Genomic DNA, 17,124 nt, shown 5'->3' with positions numbered 1-17,124 from the left:
TCAATTTGGTCAAATAGTGAAATTCATAAATATTATTCAGTGACTTCAACATAATTTCGCAATTTTTTTAAATTCTCAGTAGTCTTAATTATCATCGAATAATTAATATGGTTTGTTGTTGTTTTTTTAACAATTTAGTAATTTACTTTTAGTTCCTAATCTAAGCTTTAACCCGTTCAAAAACACCTTTTTATGTATAATATATATATATATATATATATATATATATATATATATATATATATATATATATATATATATAAAGAACCCACCTTAATTGGCAACGAGCAAAATTCATACAAGATTCGAAGCAGACCTAATCTTTGGTGCCCCGAGCACTTAACCAAGGAAACGAAGGATCAAGTTACAAAAGAATATTGTTTTAAAAAAATTTGTTATGTGCACTAGCAAGATAAATCATACTGTACAAAAATTTGATTTCAACCATGTATCCTGTGTTCCAATTTAAAAGCTTCACACTAAAGACGGAAACAGGTATATCACTTGTTCGACCACTGGAATTCTATTTCTAAATTCCTCGAAGGGCCGCTCTTACTTTCTGGCAAAAGAGTGTACTCTCCAGATACTGCTCCGAGCATTACTACCCGATCAATCTGGATTGTCACTTTCCCAAATGAACTCTGTCATCAGATAAAAATAATAGAGGGGTCAACGGAAGTGTAAAAGCAAAATAATTGAAGATGGATAGAAAGCATTTAGTGCAGTCCAATTTTCCCACAATTACCTTTCCCATTTTGCTCTTGTTTTTGCAAGAAATGTGAAGCTTCTGGCCTTTTGGAGGACTCTCAAAGGACCATGAAAAGCTCTCTTCCCACTCCGGATTGGGGCCAGTTGAGACCACCTAACCAGCACATTCTCAATAATATTAGCACATTCCCTTTTCGAGGAGGAAACCAAATCAAAGTAGAAACTGTATTATATTAAGAAGAAAACATGATGTTCCTCAAGCTGTATAATGAAATGACAAAAAGAAATTGAAGTGGGCGTGGCCCTCCACAACATTAAAAGTGACAACCAAATACTTCCATTTGAATCAAATCACCATTTAAGTCAAAAGCTACTTCAAAAGAAAATAAAAAAAAAATAAATCAATTTGGGTGATTCTGGATTCTAAAATCTGGCAATATAACTGCAGCAGAATATGTAAATGAGGTCAACTGATTTTCTTTTTCTAGGAACTAGGAAGCAACTTTAAAGGTCCATATCCTAACTGAGAATTTTCTAATATTGGCATAGTTTCCAAAAAGACATAACATATCACATTAGCTTTTTGGCATTTATGCAAGATTGACATGGAGATACAATCATATACTACTCTAACATAAAACAAGCACTCGCCCATTTCAATTAATCCTAGTACATTATAGAGGAGAAGATCACAAAAACAAGATAATGATATGAATTATTATTAAAATACCTTGGTTTGCCTTGGAGGAGTGTTTCCAAGCGTAAGCTTGCAAAAAACACTTGGGTTTCCGACAGATTGCTTCATATTGTTACCACGCTTGATGATCACCACCAAAGTTCCTGGCAAACACTGCAATAAAAACTCTGCCTTCTCCTGAAAGCGAGGAGGGGCAGACTGGATTAAGTACTGCAGCAAAGGAATAGCATCTGCAGCTGCTATTGATTGAGCTCTTGAAACTTCTGCTGGACATGCTGACCAAGCTTGCCTAAGCAGGAAAAGTGCATCCAAGGCAGCCTCCTGAGTAGCCTCAGAGCCTGTCTTTAAGGATGTAACCAGATGGGGAATGCTAAGTGTTGCTGGCTCAGTTGCTCTCAGTCTTGGGAAGTTGCTAAACAGAGAATTTAAGGCTTTAAGATACTCTTCGTTCACAGTTCCAGTAGCCCATAAGTCCTTTTCAATAGCAGCTAAAAAATATCACAAATTAAAATAGGTCATATTTTCATACAGGAGAGAGGTTTGCACGGTGAAGCAATTTATAGTGACACGCACAGAATCAACATTGCTCCCCAATGGATTCATATTAGAAACAACACCTTTACTTACAAGACAACTTTCAATTTCAACCTATTCATTTTCTGATACATCAATAAATATTTACAGAAGACTAGGTGCCTATTTTAGCTAGAAGAGGATATGTAGCACAAAGAAGATTCAAGCTGTTCAGCTCATGAAGAAACCAAGTCTACAAGCTACAAGTTTTACTATTCATCTATTCCTTCCCTTAATTTTTGGTTCCAAGACCAATAATCAACAAAAAAAATCAGCTCTGCCATTTTTTTTAGAGATGCATTAGTCCATGTATAACATTTTTGGGTTTCTTTACAGAAAAATATTTTTAAAATCAAGCTAAGCTTCTGCTTATAAAAGCAAAAAAAAATGCTTTATGAGGAGAATCAAATAACTAATTCAAGGACAAGAAAACACGTTGGAAATTGCCATGTGAAAAGCAACAAACACACCATTTTATATGAGAAAAAAAAATGAAGATATATATAATAGTGGCTCCAGCATAAAAGTAACAAGAATTTAAACACTTCCCAATAGGAACATAGCTCACCAGTTATTGCTCTGACTGTTTCACTAGAAGCATACTCTTGAATGGTATGATTTGAAAATAGAAGTTTAATAAACATTGCAGCCTGAACAGATGTTTCAGGATCACTTGAACTTATCAGATCCAAAATAACCTGAACCCCACCAGCCTCTGCAACTGCTCTTTTATTTGATCGACTGTTCATCACAAGGTTTTGTAGAGCACAAATGGCTACCACTTTCATTTCTTCAGTTGGCTGATCTTCAAGCACATTCACTAAAGCACGACAAGCTGAAACTGCATCGCTTGACCGAGCAAGACCCTCGTTCTGAAATAGATCACCAAGAGCCAATGTTGCTAATAACCTTGCTTGTTGTGCTTGGGTTTGTGGGTCCAAGAGATAATGGGATAATGGTAAGATGGCTGATTTAGTAACTTTTGTTTCTCTGATCTTTACATTGTTCAGCAATACTTCTAAGAGTCTTGCAGCGGTTTCCTCGCACTGATGAGATCTTAGGAGCTCCAAGAGAGCCTCTATGGCACCACTTTCAGCCATTGCTTCAGCACTAGTTCCATCATCACTTTCCAACACAAGGAGAGCATTTAATGCACCAACAACTGTGCTTTCTAAGCCAGATCGAAGCAACCTAACCAAAACAGCAACTGGAACTTCTAGGTAGTATTCAGAACTAAATTGCAGAATACTAGCCAAAACAGAGGCCGCAGATTCCCATAAAGCATGAGGAATGGAAGGATCTGCTTGTAAGATAACTTTTGAAATTTCAATAACACCACCCTCCTTTGCAATTTCATTTGGCCATATCAGTGCAATACTGACCAGGGCCTTCACAGCTCTCTGTTGCAATATATGTATACCAGAACCAAGAACTCGTATAAGAGGGCCAATTACATGTTGTGTTACTGGATCTTTCTGAAGGTGTTCTTCTAAAAGAAGATGTGAGAGAAGCTCAGCAGCCAACTGTTGCACTGCTGATATTGGAGAATCAAGCAAAGGGATAAGAGGTTCAATAGCTTGGTGAGAAGACAATGTGTAATCAGCACGACATTGTGGATGTTCTAAAATATTAACCAAAACCTGCAATGCACTATGTTGTCCATCTGGCCCAAAGTCTTGTCTTATTAGCAACATAAACAGGGGTTCAACAACTTTAGCAGCTGGTGGTCCTTTTGCTATGCTAGCATTATTGGTCAATATACGCAACAATTCTGCAAAAGCTGCACATAGATAATCAGGTGCTTCATGAAGGATGTCAAGTATGCTTTCAATAACTCCAGCTTTCACCATTTCCATTTTGCAAGCCGGCCTGTCTTTTCCCAACTTGACCAGAGCTCTGGAAATGGCCTCATGAAGTACGTAATTCCTACCATAAAGTAGGCCAACAAGAGGAATAACTGCACCATGTGCAGCAACTAATTCAGCTAGTTGCTCATCATCAACAAGCCTATCCAATGCCCGAACAACTGAATGGTGAGAAGGACTAAACTCACTTACAAGGAGAGTGACTAGAGGTTCAACACAACGTGCAGCAGCCATTGTGGACCGAATCCTTGTATTTCCAAAAAGAACAGAACATAATTCAGCAGCATCCCCTTTGAGGTCCATTGAACAATCTGATGAAAGAATCCTACAAAGAACATCCACTGCATTCATCTCAACATCAGCAACAGCAAGTGCTTTTGAAGGATTTTCACTGAGTAACCTAACTAGTGCAGCAATTGCAGCATGTTGCTCTCTCTCTAAACCAGTATTAAGAATCTCTACCAATGGCTGGACAGCTTGTCGAGCAGTCTCTGCATTTCTAATATGGTCAGCGGTGAATAAACTCTCCAAAGCTTTTGCGGCCCTATACCTTGCAGCTCTTCCTCCTAAACGCAGTACAGCTACAAGCTGAGTAACAGCTCCAAATGCTGATTCATGTCTCCGTATTTCTGCACTGCTAAACAGAATCCCTAACAGATCTGTAGCAGCTTCTTCCGTTGCATCTTGTGGACCTAGTGAAAGATACTTAGAAAGCGCCTCTAGGGCACCTGCCTCAACCATTACGATCTTATTTGACGGACAGTCTATAGCAAGTTGAGTCAAAAGCCCAAGTGCTAAAAATGGTGCACCCGGGCGTTCTGGAATTGGTTTGAGCAAATCAACTAGAGCAGGTATTGCCTTCCGAGAAGTGGCACCAACTCTTATGTCATCAACTCTAAACAACCTCTCAAGAGCAACTTGATCAGGATAATGCACCAAAGAAAATTCCTCTGACAATTCTAGAAGATCCTGTATATCAGTATCAGCACAGCCAAGCAAGGAGATAAGTCCACCAGCTGCCCCAGAATTTGCCACAGACAGAAGTGTTCCCCTGCTACCATTACAGACTAAGCTAGCTATGGATTGTGCAGCAAAATATCTGTTTGCTGATTCCTCTGACTTCAATAAATTGGCAAGTGCTGGTATAGATTTCATGGTTGCATGTGCTCGTATAATATCCCTATCCTGAAACAATATTGCCAGCAACAAAGCAAAAATCCACATGCTACTATCTTCTTTATAGTCAATCTGCATAGCACCATAAAGGAGCAAAGATTTAACAATCAGAAATAATAATTGTACACTAGTCTATTGTCTAACTACTATATAAACGACGAGGTGTGTATCTGTGAACAACTTTGACAAATAAGAATCCATTGATGAAAATGAGTAAATAAATATGGAAAGAATCAGATGCCACTGTATACTTCATTGATTGAAAACATAGCACTACAATACCTGACTGTACAGTGAGAAACAATTTGCAATCCTGTCACTCAGAAACTCAATTGCACCCGCCTCCATTATTGCAGTTTTACACTTTTCATCATGGCAAGCAAGAACAGTTAGTAACCATATAGCTAAGTTGGCACCAGAAACAATGGCGGTGCCAGTGCTTGATTTACCATCATTGGCTTCTTTTGTATGCCTGCAGATGCTGATAACTTCCCTGTTGTCATCGTGCTGATAATCCAAAGTAGCCTGTGAAGAAATAAGTATATCGACAAGAGACTGAACTAGATTACCACACAAGTTTGATAAATTAAGATCCTCCACCAGCCTCTGGTGATTTACTTTAGCAGCACAAATAAGAACAGCAGCTCCACCAATTTTGACCTTTATATTTTTAGAAGAGGAATGGATTATCCTCTTAGCTATAGAAGGTATACATCCAGGAGCAGAAACAACAATGTCTCCCAAAACAAAAGGTTGATCCTTACATAATCGAGATAAAATTTCAATAGCTTTATCCTGCAACACTGGCGTTGAATCAGTAATGGACAAAACTATTGGGCTGATGCTTTTAGGAAATTCAGCCAAAACTGCCCAAGGAGGCTTACTGTGTGCACCATTCACTTCTGACCTAGACAGCATGGCAAGTGCTTCTAGAGCTTCTGATGTGGAACTAAGTCCATTGATAGCAAAGTCTAAGAAAGAAACTAGTGCAAGAACAGTTCCAGCTCGATTCACACAATCAGTTATAGCATAATCAACTTGCCTCTTAGAATGTAAAAGGCGAGCAATTGCTGCTGCAGCATGTGATTTTCCAGAAATTGTGCCTTCACGTAATACTCTAGTAGCAGCCAAGATGACTTCTTCAGGAACAGCTTTCTCCGCAATTTCACTATCCAAAATAAGATTTGCCACAGCACATGTTGCCAGCTCCGCCACTTCCAAAACTGAAGAGTTAGCTAGTGAAACTAGGGAGGGTAATGCATCTCTAGCAATAGCAACCACATCCCTGTTCTCTTTGATGGAAAGGAATATCGCAGCCAAACAGCGCGAGGACTCCATTAAGATACTTTCCGATTCAACATTAAGCAACTTCATTGCTGACCAAAGAGTTTTAACAGCAATGTTGCTCTCGCGCACATCTTTCCTCGTTTCAAAAATTCCCGCCAGAGCAGACACAGACTTGGCCTGAGTTTCTTCCTTGGTTGAGCTTAGTAATTTAATCATTGTATCGATTGCATCACTGGCAGCACTACCTTCACGTAGAAGATCAGAAAGAGCAACAACTGAAAGCATACTTCTCAAAGCGTCTAAAACATAAACCTTAGATTCAGGTAAATCACTGGTCAATAATGCTGTAAGCTGACTGATAGTTGCTGTATCAGATTTATGGATTAAGTGATTCAAAGTCTTTGCTGCAATCTCCTTCCCATTTGGGCTTCCATTTTTCAACAGCCAAAGTAATGCAGGAACAGCATCAGCACTTTCAACACAAGCACGTATATCCTCACTGTGATCACATAGGTTCCTAAGGATTGATGCTGAATCTTCCTTTGCTTTTGCAGATCCTGACTCCAAAATTTGAACAAGAGGAGGTATACCACCAGCAGCAGTAATAGCCCATTTACTTTCATCATTTTCATGAGATAAAAGGCAAAGGAGGGCAACAGCACATTCTTGTTGTTGTTCCGATGAAAGCCCCAAAAGAGATATCAACAACTGAACTCCTTCACGGCCTTGAAGTGCACTCCACAAACTGCATTCAGTATTGCACAATGTCAAGAGGGATTTTAGAAGTTCATCTTGCACTTCATTAGTAGCCATCGTTATTAAACCAACAAGCAAACGTTTTGCATCAGAATTTGCAAGTTTGATTGACAGTATAGGATTGCTATACAAACTAGCTAGTGCTTCAATAGTTCGTTCCTGCGCAAGATATGACAAGCCAGTTTTAAATTGTTCAAGTAATGTCTGCTCAACTGCCAAAGGATCTGTTGCCCTGGTAGATTCAGCATTGTCGTCATATATCATAAGAGCTGAAGCTAAAGCCCCCAACGTGTCAGCAGCTTGGGCCGGCGAGGAGCATGATTCAAGGCTTTGACCAAGACTGGAGATGACATATGACAAACCACCAGAGATGTTTGCTAAAGCACACATCGCATTCTCCTGTAATGCTTGAGCATACTCACCCTGCATGAACTCTTTGGAAGGAGCTATGGTAGCATTAATCAAAGCAGGAATGCCATTGGAATTGGCTATCTCTTTTCTTGCATCTTTGCACTGAGCAGAAAGAGATTTAAGAGCACCAGCTGCTTCAGCCCTGACAGCGGCATCATTACCAGGGCTTAAAAGTTTGAGAAGTTGTTTAGTTTCCTCAGCTGTCAACAATTTTGAACAAACAGATGCATCCTCCATCATCATACAGCCAAGTAAAAAGCACACATTTGCTAAAGTGTTAGACTGCCCTGTTTTCAGTAACTTAATTAATATGTCCACCCCTCCAGCTTGTATTGTAGCACTCCAGAATCTATCAGTGCTGCTGGAGAGATTCTTCAATGCCCCAGTTAATAAATTATCAACTACATTTGTCTTCAGGCCCTTTTGCAACTGTTCCCATAGCACTGGAACTACTCCTTCAGTTGAAAAAATTTTTGATCCAACATGATCTTTGGCACCACCTTGAGAAACAGCAAAAATCGTCTTTGCAGCAGCCACTTGACCTTCAGCAGAACTGGACTTCAGTAGACCAAGCAAAGGTGGAATACATCCTCCAAGCAAGACTTTCACCCTCAACTCATTTTCTTTACAAAGTGAACCCAATACAGTTGCTGCCTGTATCTTCACATTTGAAGACCCTGACCGAAGAAGGGAAACAAGTACTGGAACTGCCTGAGAATGAGATCCAACAGCACTGAAAGCATTTTCTCGAATATGAATAAGCTCCAACAACTGCTTCAAAGAATACTCTTTCTCCTGCATAGAAGATGAGCTCTGACGCAACTGCTCAATGCATTGGGCAACACTTGCTAATGTCCCATCTGGATCCTCCATGCTGCTGTTGTTGCTACGTTCTCTGCAAACAATTAGGAATGTAAGATACAGAATTTATGCTTTAATTCAAATTTCCATAAACCATATATATATATAACCATCAACTTATAGTTCTCATTATCTTCAATGTATGAGACTCTGAAAGGGTGAGAGAGAACATATCACTTTTATCTTGGAAAACTTTTACACGGATGACACGGTATAACTAAATAGGTAGGATTCACAAGTCACAGCTTACTTAACCATAAGCAAAAGTACCAATGTAAGTGCAAGAATTTTAGTGAAGCAATACAAGCAAATGATTTGATGATTTTGAAGGCCATAAAATATTATTTTTTAACATAATTTGCAGTCATATCCAATGTCATAACCAACCTCAATCCCATCTTCAGAACAGAATGGGGAGGTAGAGTCTCTGAATCTTGAGCCTTCCCATCACCATTTCTTTCCTACAATCAGAACAACGACAATGAGAATAAACAGAATGTTTGTATATCTCTAAATGATGGAAGTAAAAAAAATTAACACGAATAAATTAGACTTAGTACTACATGTACTACATGGATAAGGATCAATGTTGAAGTTGTATGAGAGGAGAAATGGAAAATCAATTTGAGAAGGAACATAGCAAAACCATATATCACTATCACAACTTGATTTTTTTTTCTGTATCAAGAAATTCAAGATTTTCAAAGCATTAAATGTACATGATTGCTACAATTGACTACTTAATATTAGCATAGCATAGCATCTTATTGCGCAAAACAGACACGAGATATAAAATAAAGAAAAATATACAGCATTATACGGTGCAGCAGAAAGCTCTGTACAATAGACTCCAGTCTACAATAAACGCTACAAGTAACCCATTAAAACAGATGACCATGAATGCCATAGTCTTAAGAGAATATAATAATGCGACCTTTTTTTCCATTTTCTAGCATTTACCCTGCACCCAGTCACAGAATCAAGGATATGTAGAAGGATATATAGCAAATGATGGTAGAGTGCGTAACTAAAATAGCGCCTCCTATCTACAATAGAATATTTATCATCATCTTCACATTTCTGTAAAACCATGGACGTCTCAATCGAAGAACAGTGACAGATATGTTCCAATGGTAGAGAAGAAACAGAGAGTAGAATGAAATAAGACACTTCCATGGTTCACAACTATGCTTTCTGGAATAGTTTGGCACACCAAAAAAAGCACAAATCAAGTCTAGTTTTAGACAGCTGTTCATAACCACAATTGTGGCTACCATATTGCAATTTTAGAAGTCTCCACAACCACAATTGCCGTTGCATCATCTTTTCCTTGTCCAAAATTTCTATAACCACGACTAAAATTTTAAAACATAGTGGACCGTCGAGCAATATGAAGAAATGGTGTCCAATATGTGCAGGAGAACTTAAGGTTTTGTAAAGTTACAGATATTTCCTAATACTCAAACACTTTTCCTCTACCAGTAATGATGATGGCATAGCATAAAATGAATGAAAAAGAAAAAGAATAAACAATGAAAATCACGAAGTACCATGTCATTAGCAGCAAGTGTGCTGCCATTGTGGGCAGCAAACCTCCAAGTCAGTGTGGTCGCCAGCTTCACTTCGCGCAGACACTCCCAAACAGATCAATCCAGGACACTGCTGCTCTACAATTAGCACTGGAGAGTCTGACAGAACATCAAATCCTCCCTGTCCAAACCGAAATTCAGATTCAAATGAATCACCAGTCTCAAACAACATTAATTACACCAAAATCGCAAATGCAAATTCCACAAGCTCAAAACAAAAATAACTAACAATAATAATATTAATAATAGCTGCACGGTGACCTAACCAAAAGCCACTGAAAAATCAAGCAAACAATGGAATCGATTAAAATTGAATCGTGGAGACAGCTACACGGGTAGCAGATCAAGAGCTACCACCGAGAAATGGAAGTGTAGAAAGCGTGAAGCGTGTGAGTCAACGAAAAAGTCAAAGCGGTTACGGCGAATGAATGCGAGAATATTGAAGAATGGATAGACGGTGGAATTGAAAAAATGCGAAGAGGTGAGAGGAAATGGAAAACACCTTCAGAGAGCGAAAAGCGAAGCCGGCGTGTGAGTGTGACGGTGACTCATCGATTGGTTTTCTTTCTTGGCCTGGTGGTGGTCCGAGTCAGATTTGATTTGAATAGAGGTGAGGATGGCTCGTTAAGAAAACAGTGCGAAATGTGTGTTTTGGGTTTTAAATGGGCGTCTTCAATGGTTGATTTTGATGGAGAGGGAGTCTCTGACAGTGAAGGAAATACGCTTTGTGTGTTTTCAGTTTTCACTGTCATACACACACCATTAGGAGCACCGACAACAGCTCCACCCTCTAAGCTTTGTGGCTTAATGGCTTCACATTCGCTTGAGCCAACGGTTTGGAATGGAATCACGTGCGCAAATAATGTACCTCTATGCATTCTTTATTTATGGTATATAGAATTCATAAAAATAAATAAATAAATGGAATGTTTAATATGATAACGCCTAAATGTTGAAATTCCTATGAATATGAAATTGTATTTGCATAAAAGAAAGATATTTCACAAAGAAAAATACAATAATTATTTGGAGTCCATAATTAAGAAGAAAGATACTCCAATTATTTGTTGCATATGTCCACATGGTTTTTATTTTAATTGAGCTGGGTTGTTGGTTGTGGCCTAGCCAGTTTATAAGCCATCTGAATTATAGAGTTTGTGTGCTTAGTTGGCAAAAGTATATTTTCTCTGGCACTCTAGGGGTTTGATGACAATGGAATCCTTCCAATTTTCAAAGACAATAATAAAGTCGCTGAAGTTTAAGACAAGCCACATTAATGTTCAAAACTTTAGCATGTTATTTTGGCCAGCTGGAGCGGCAACTGGCAAGTCATGAGTTAGATTATGATGCAATAAAATCAGAGTGGGTCTTGCAGTTCGCACTTGCGCCCCGTAAGCATTTGCTGTTATCTTGCAATGATTGGGACCCTGCACTATTCCACCTTGCTAAAACACCCATTTTCTATTCTTAATCCCATTCCTAAATTAGTTTCCTTAATCACGTTAATTAATTTCCTTCCATTTTGTCCAATTCTTTGCGACCCCATCTTTTTTCTAATTTTCTTTTAAGGAAAATTCTCACATGATTATAATTTAGTTACGTAAACATAAGTATAAGATATACTTTATTCAAGTTCATTGATGTCGTATAAAAAATAAAATCCTTGTTTATAAAATTCAATGTCCATTTTTCAGTCATAATAAAAGCTTTTTTTTCTACTTAATAATTTCAACAAAATAAATTATTAACCGTCAACACTCGTCACACAATGACTAACAACAACGTTAAAACTAAAAAAACTATCACAGTAAAAAGATAATAAAAATAAAGTCTTACTATTAACATCTAAATAACGAAGAAATCTACAAAAAAAAAATTAAAAAAAAAACATCAGTGTTTCTTCGACCGAACATCATTATCAAAGAAAAAAACCATTAGCACACCAATAAACAGACTTGACAGTTCTTAGGACTACAATAAAGCCACTGTGAACGACCTCACATGTGTTGAACAACTATAATAATAATTATTTAACTATAATATTATTTTTATATGATCATAGTATTAAAACAATATTTAAACATAATTAAATTAATTTCATGGATTGTGAAAAGTTCAAATATAAATAAAATATATTAAAATATAAGTATATATATATATATATATATATATATATATATATATATATATATATATATATATATTATGACTATTTATGACTTAATAGACGTCAAAAAGAAAAAAAAATAATAATAATAATAAACAAGCGAGAAGCCGTGGGAAGTTGTGTTCTTGTTTTAATTACTTATGTTGGGTGAGTGCCACTGAATTTAATAGAAGATGCGGTGACTTTGATATTTCTGTTATTAAGTGGTTAGTGATACTTTGAATAAGATTAATTTTAAACCAATTATATTATTGATAATTTATTAACTAATTATTATATAATAGTTTTTTTTCTCTCTTGTATCTTTATATATGTATATTATTATGGGTTAGTTGGTCCGACAAAAATAAGTCGAATTGGAATGGTTTTTGAAACAAAAAATCACTATTTGTAATAATTTATGTCCAACAAAATGGATTGATGGATCAGGTCAAACTGGTCTTCATTTCTTTTAAATTTAATTTATTTTTTATTTTTTATTTTAAAATTTCGTTTATATATATATATATAATTAAAAACATGTTTAATCATTTAAATTTGTTTTTTAAATTTTAATTCATTAATTCATATTTTTAATTAGATAAATTAAATAATTATATATTTGCATATTAAATTACTATATTATAACTAATAATTAACTTGATTTATAAGTGTTAATGATTTAAATTACAATTTTACTATATATTTACACCTTTAAAAATTATAATATAGAAAAACTAATCTTTTAAAATATTTTGTATTTAAAAAAAATGACGAAAGACTATTCTTATTTATGTCCGTCAAATTGACATAACATGAGAAAATTAGTTGAAAATTGAACCTAAAACATTCCATTTTGGACGTGTTCACCCGTCAAGCCTGACTCATTTTATCATCTTTATATATCATGATATTGAAGTATATAGACGTTATTTGATAACACAATGATTTTTAATTATAAGGATATTATTTTTATAGTTTGTAATTATTAATGATTATGATGCTACTATTGAATTATTAATAAATATAGTCACACCACTTTTAATTATGTATTCATTAAAAAAAAAGTTATCATTTTGTTTTTTTAAACAATTTTATTAATTGTTATACTTTGTAGGGTCTGATACATGTCCGTATGATATATTTAGGTCAAGATGGGTTTGATAGTTCTCGGTCAGGATAATTTAGTAAATTTGGGATGTAGGGTTGGATACATCTTACTCATCTATTTATTACCCTGTTCAAGCCTAACATGCAAGGCAAAAAATATGATCAAGGCAAAAAATATGATATAGGCAAACTAGACTTACCGAGAGACGAGACAAGAGCATGTCAAACAAGAACCTACCAGCTTCGATAAGGTGGTAATTGCCCTCTTTAACGTTACAACAAAGTATTCATTAGCATTTATGAAAAGTTTTAAATGTCCCTAAAGGTAATTAATGATAATCAGATATATAAATATGGCTCTCCTTCACCTAAAAGTATATTAAGCTTGTTATTATCACTATTGCCATATGTTTCACACCTGGAGCATCAAAGTACTTGCAAGTATTTGTTGTCTCGTGGTTCATTATATCATACTTGTTAAGGACATCCCAATTTTAAAGACAAAATATATCCCGGTAAGCAACAAAGGAATAGTACCATACTTTTTCGGACAAATTGGTTCCATACAATAATCATTTTTGTTATTTTGACTATAAAAATACATGTGGTACGAGTATATATACATGTGTTATTTATTTATACGGTATCAAAAAATAACAATTTTATTATTGTTATTTATTATAAATTTAAATGTAAATTTTATAAGATTCAATGAAACTGGCATACCGATACATATCCTTTAGTGGGTTTAAATCAATCTCTGTTATTCTAACGTCTTCGATGAACTTAATGAATGTGTCATTGTGAATTTTAAATATTATAACACATTGAATTTTTAAAAAATTAATTAGAGATGTCAAAATAGATTCTGACATGCAAACCAATTCGGCTTACACCGTGTTTGAGTCAGATTAGGTTGACAAAATTCTAATTTTTTTATTTTTAAATGTGAGTTGAACTGAACCTGGCTATTTAATGTAGGATGTTTAAGCCAGATTGAAGGTGAGTGAACTCGTAACCTACCATCAACAACACTTTATTAATTTTTTAAATCTTTTTAAAAAAAATTATTTGATATATTTAAATATCACAATGTTATTCAATAATTGTGATGTTTAATTTATTTGTATAAGTTATAAACATTGATATTTTAATGTTAAAGTACTATCTTTATAATAATATTTGAATAACTTGGTAAATACTTTGATTTCATTGTTATAAAAAAATAAATCGAGTAAAACCACTTTCATTCTATTGCAATAAATATATAAAAATAAAACATTTGTAAGTAAGTCAACCCATTAACCAGTCAATTTGTGATGGATTGAATTGGGTTACAAAAATGTTAACTCACAAAAAAAAGAAGTTAAACTGACTCATTCTTAACTCAACCCATAGAGAATTAACTTGTTTCACTCATAAATTAACGTTAAGGTTAAGGTTGAACCACACATTGATAAATGTAATCAAAATAAGAAAATTTAGGCACAAGATAATTTTTGTGTAAGCACGTTACAACATACATTATTGAGAAAACTAAAACAAACAAAGAATACAATTAAATTTCTAAGTTCGCTTCATTATACTGAATAGTAAAATTTTCTAATAAAAATCTCAGTATTCTTTTGTTGAAATACTCTTTTAGTCTTCTAATTTTTATAAAAAAAATTAATTAATTTCCTAGTTTTTTATTGATTTAATTTAACCCTCTAATTTTATAAAATATTCCAATTAAGTTATTTTGGTGTTAGATTTTTATTAAAATTAATATATCAAATCATTTTATCTACAAAACTTAAATATTTAAATTAATTTTATTTTACAGATAAAGTGATTCTATAAATAAATTATAAGAATTTTAATATCATTTAAATGAGAAGAACTTAATTGGATATTTTAATAAATTAAAAAAGTAAATTGAAAGAAACAAAAAATGAGATGTAATTGAATTTTTCATCAATGTGAGACCATATCAGGATTTGAAACTTTTTTTTCTTTAAAAGTCATAATTTTTTTCATAAAACTATTTTACAATTTTTACAAGGTTCAAAATTCCGAGAATCCTTAATTAATTATAGTCTCATTTAACCCCTCAATTCCTTAGTATTAAATTTACTAACTGTAACTTTTAAGATTTGAAATTCACTATTGGTTTAAGAAATTGTCTTAGCACGGTTAGAGTTCATGTTTAATTATTATATCTTAAATCTTTATTCTTAAGTAATACATTTCCACAGAATATAATTATTTGGACATAATGTTCTTGAAAAAAATCCAGACAAGTTAAAATATTTTCACTGTAAGTTACCCAAAATTTTGATCATAAGAAAACAATAAAAGGACATTCGAAACAAACTTTAATCTACGATTTATTTTAAACATATAAACAAAATAATTTGTAAATAAGTGTGAAATTCATCACGGTTTTTTCTAAACTTAATACAAAACATGAACAAAATTGAATTTATTCTTTTGTCTGTGATATAATTTTTACAATATTAAAAAATTTAAATATTCTGAATTTATTTATTTATTTTATTTTACATTATTTAATTTTTAAAATATTTTTGTGTTATTAATATAATTTAAATTTAATCATTTTAATTTCTGCATAAAATAATTGAACTATTACTAAAAAAAATATCAAATACAAAAATTAAAAATAACTGTACAAATTTCAACAAAGAAAAATTGGTAAAAAATTATCAAAAAATAATACTATCGATTTTTTTTTTTAGTTACATCAACTAAGAAATAATGTTAAAAAAAATTCCATTGATGTTACTTGTGAAATTCTTAGTAACCATTGATGAACAATATTCTAACCTATATTATGATTAATGTTTGTAAAAAATACCTCCAAATGAAATCTGACTAAAAGTAATATATTTTGTTAATAGAAAAAAAAAACTGTATTTTGCATCAACAAAAGATACATCACATTGTCAAGTAAAATTATAACCTATGAAAAATAACATCAACTCTGACAAAAGAGAAAAAAAATGACAATCTTGAAAAAAAAAATACTAAGATCAATTTTAATACGAAAGAAACATATTAATCCAAAAAAAAAAAAATACCTGACCCTCTTCCTCTACTAATCCAATGATATTTCAGTTAATCTCAAATAAGAAAAAAAATGGAAATAATGATATAAATTTTAAGAAAACAAAATATAAATCTTTTACCAAAAATATATATCAATCTTTTATTTTCAATGAAATCATATAATCTTAAGTAATCAAATTAGTTTCATAAATTTTCAAACTCTTTATTTATTTATTTTTTTTATTTTCAAACAATATATTTATTATTTTATTTTCGAAATCTATATAAAAACAAACCACTCCCTCATAAATTTTTATCCAAACACAAAATCAGAGTCTGAGACCAAAACAGTTTTATCTTTAGTGCGAGGGAGTCCTCCATTGGTCTTTTACCAAAAAATTCTTCAACTATTAATTCATAAAATAATAATATAACATATTTGTTAATATGATTTTCAGACACATATTTAATTACGAATTAAAATTATTAAAAATTATAATAAGTGCAACAAAAACTATAATAAGTGCGTGATTGGGTTGACCTAGGGTGAATTGAGTAGCGGGTGTCAATTATGATTCAATTTTTTTTCCCATAAAACCATGCCTACCGTGAAGTCATTCCATATATAGTTGCATTAGCTAAATTCAGCTTCTCTCGATCCGTTCCTTTTCATGTCTTCCATTTTTAAGTGGATGCTAAATGTGTGTCTCACGAGGAAAATAGAGTTTGGGCTAAGGCCCTCTTGGGATAGAAATAGAATGACCCAAAGAAAACTCAGGAGGGCCAGCCCAGGAAGTTGAGATGAAATTGTCTATTAATTTTGAGCCACGTGTGAGGGGCATTATGGGAATGGCAATGGAAAAATCTTAATGTTACCAACTGCTGTGGAAATGAGAC

General features: G+C 33.7%; 1 protein-coding gene across 1 annotated transcript; it reads right to left on the bottom strand.

The window, feature by feature from the left end:
- Nucleotides 1-293: 293 nt before the first annotated feature.
- LOC114183564 (protein CELLULOSE SYNTHASE INTERACTIVE 1-like) lies at nucleotides 294-10,711 on the bottom strand. Its single transcript, XM_028070636.2, has 8 exons — nucleotides 10,426-10,711; nucleotides 9,885-10,044; nucleotides 8,722-8,795; nucleotides 5,302-8,368; nucleotides 2,547-5,091; nucleotides 1,439-1,893; nucleotides 746-862; nucleotides 294-641 (listed from the first exon to the last, which is right to left on the bottom strand). Exons 2-8 carry the CDS (start codon nucleotides 9,885-9,887, stop codon nucleotides 501-503), a joined length of 6,402 nt encoding a protein of 2,133 aa, XP_027926437.1. The 5' UTR covers nucleotides 9,888-10,044; nucleotides 10,426-10,711; the 3' UTR covers nucleotides 294-500.
- Nucleotides 10,712-17,124: the final 6,413 nt, after the last annotated feature.

The sequence above is a fragment of the Vigna unguiculata genome, chromosome 1 (genome assembly GCF_037176805.1).
Source record: "Vigna unguiculata cultivar grain cowpea cultivar isolate G323 ecotype 2 chromosome 1, ASM3717680v1, whole genome shotgun sequence".
Lineage (NCBI taxonomy): Eukaryota > Viridiplantae > Streptophyta > Magnoliopsida > Fabales > Fabaceae > Vigna > Vigna unguiculata.
Note: the sequence above shows the minus strand (reverse complement) of the source record. Positions and strands in the feature narration are given on the sequence as shown.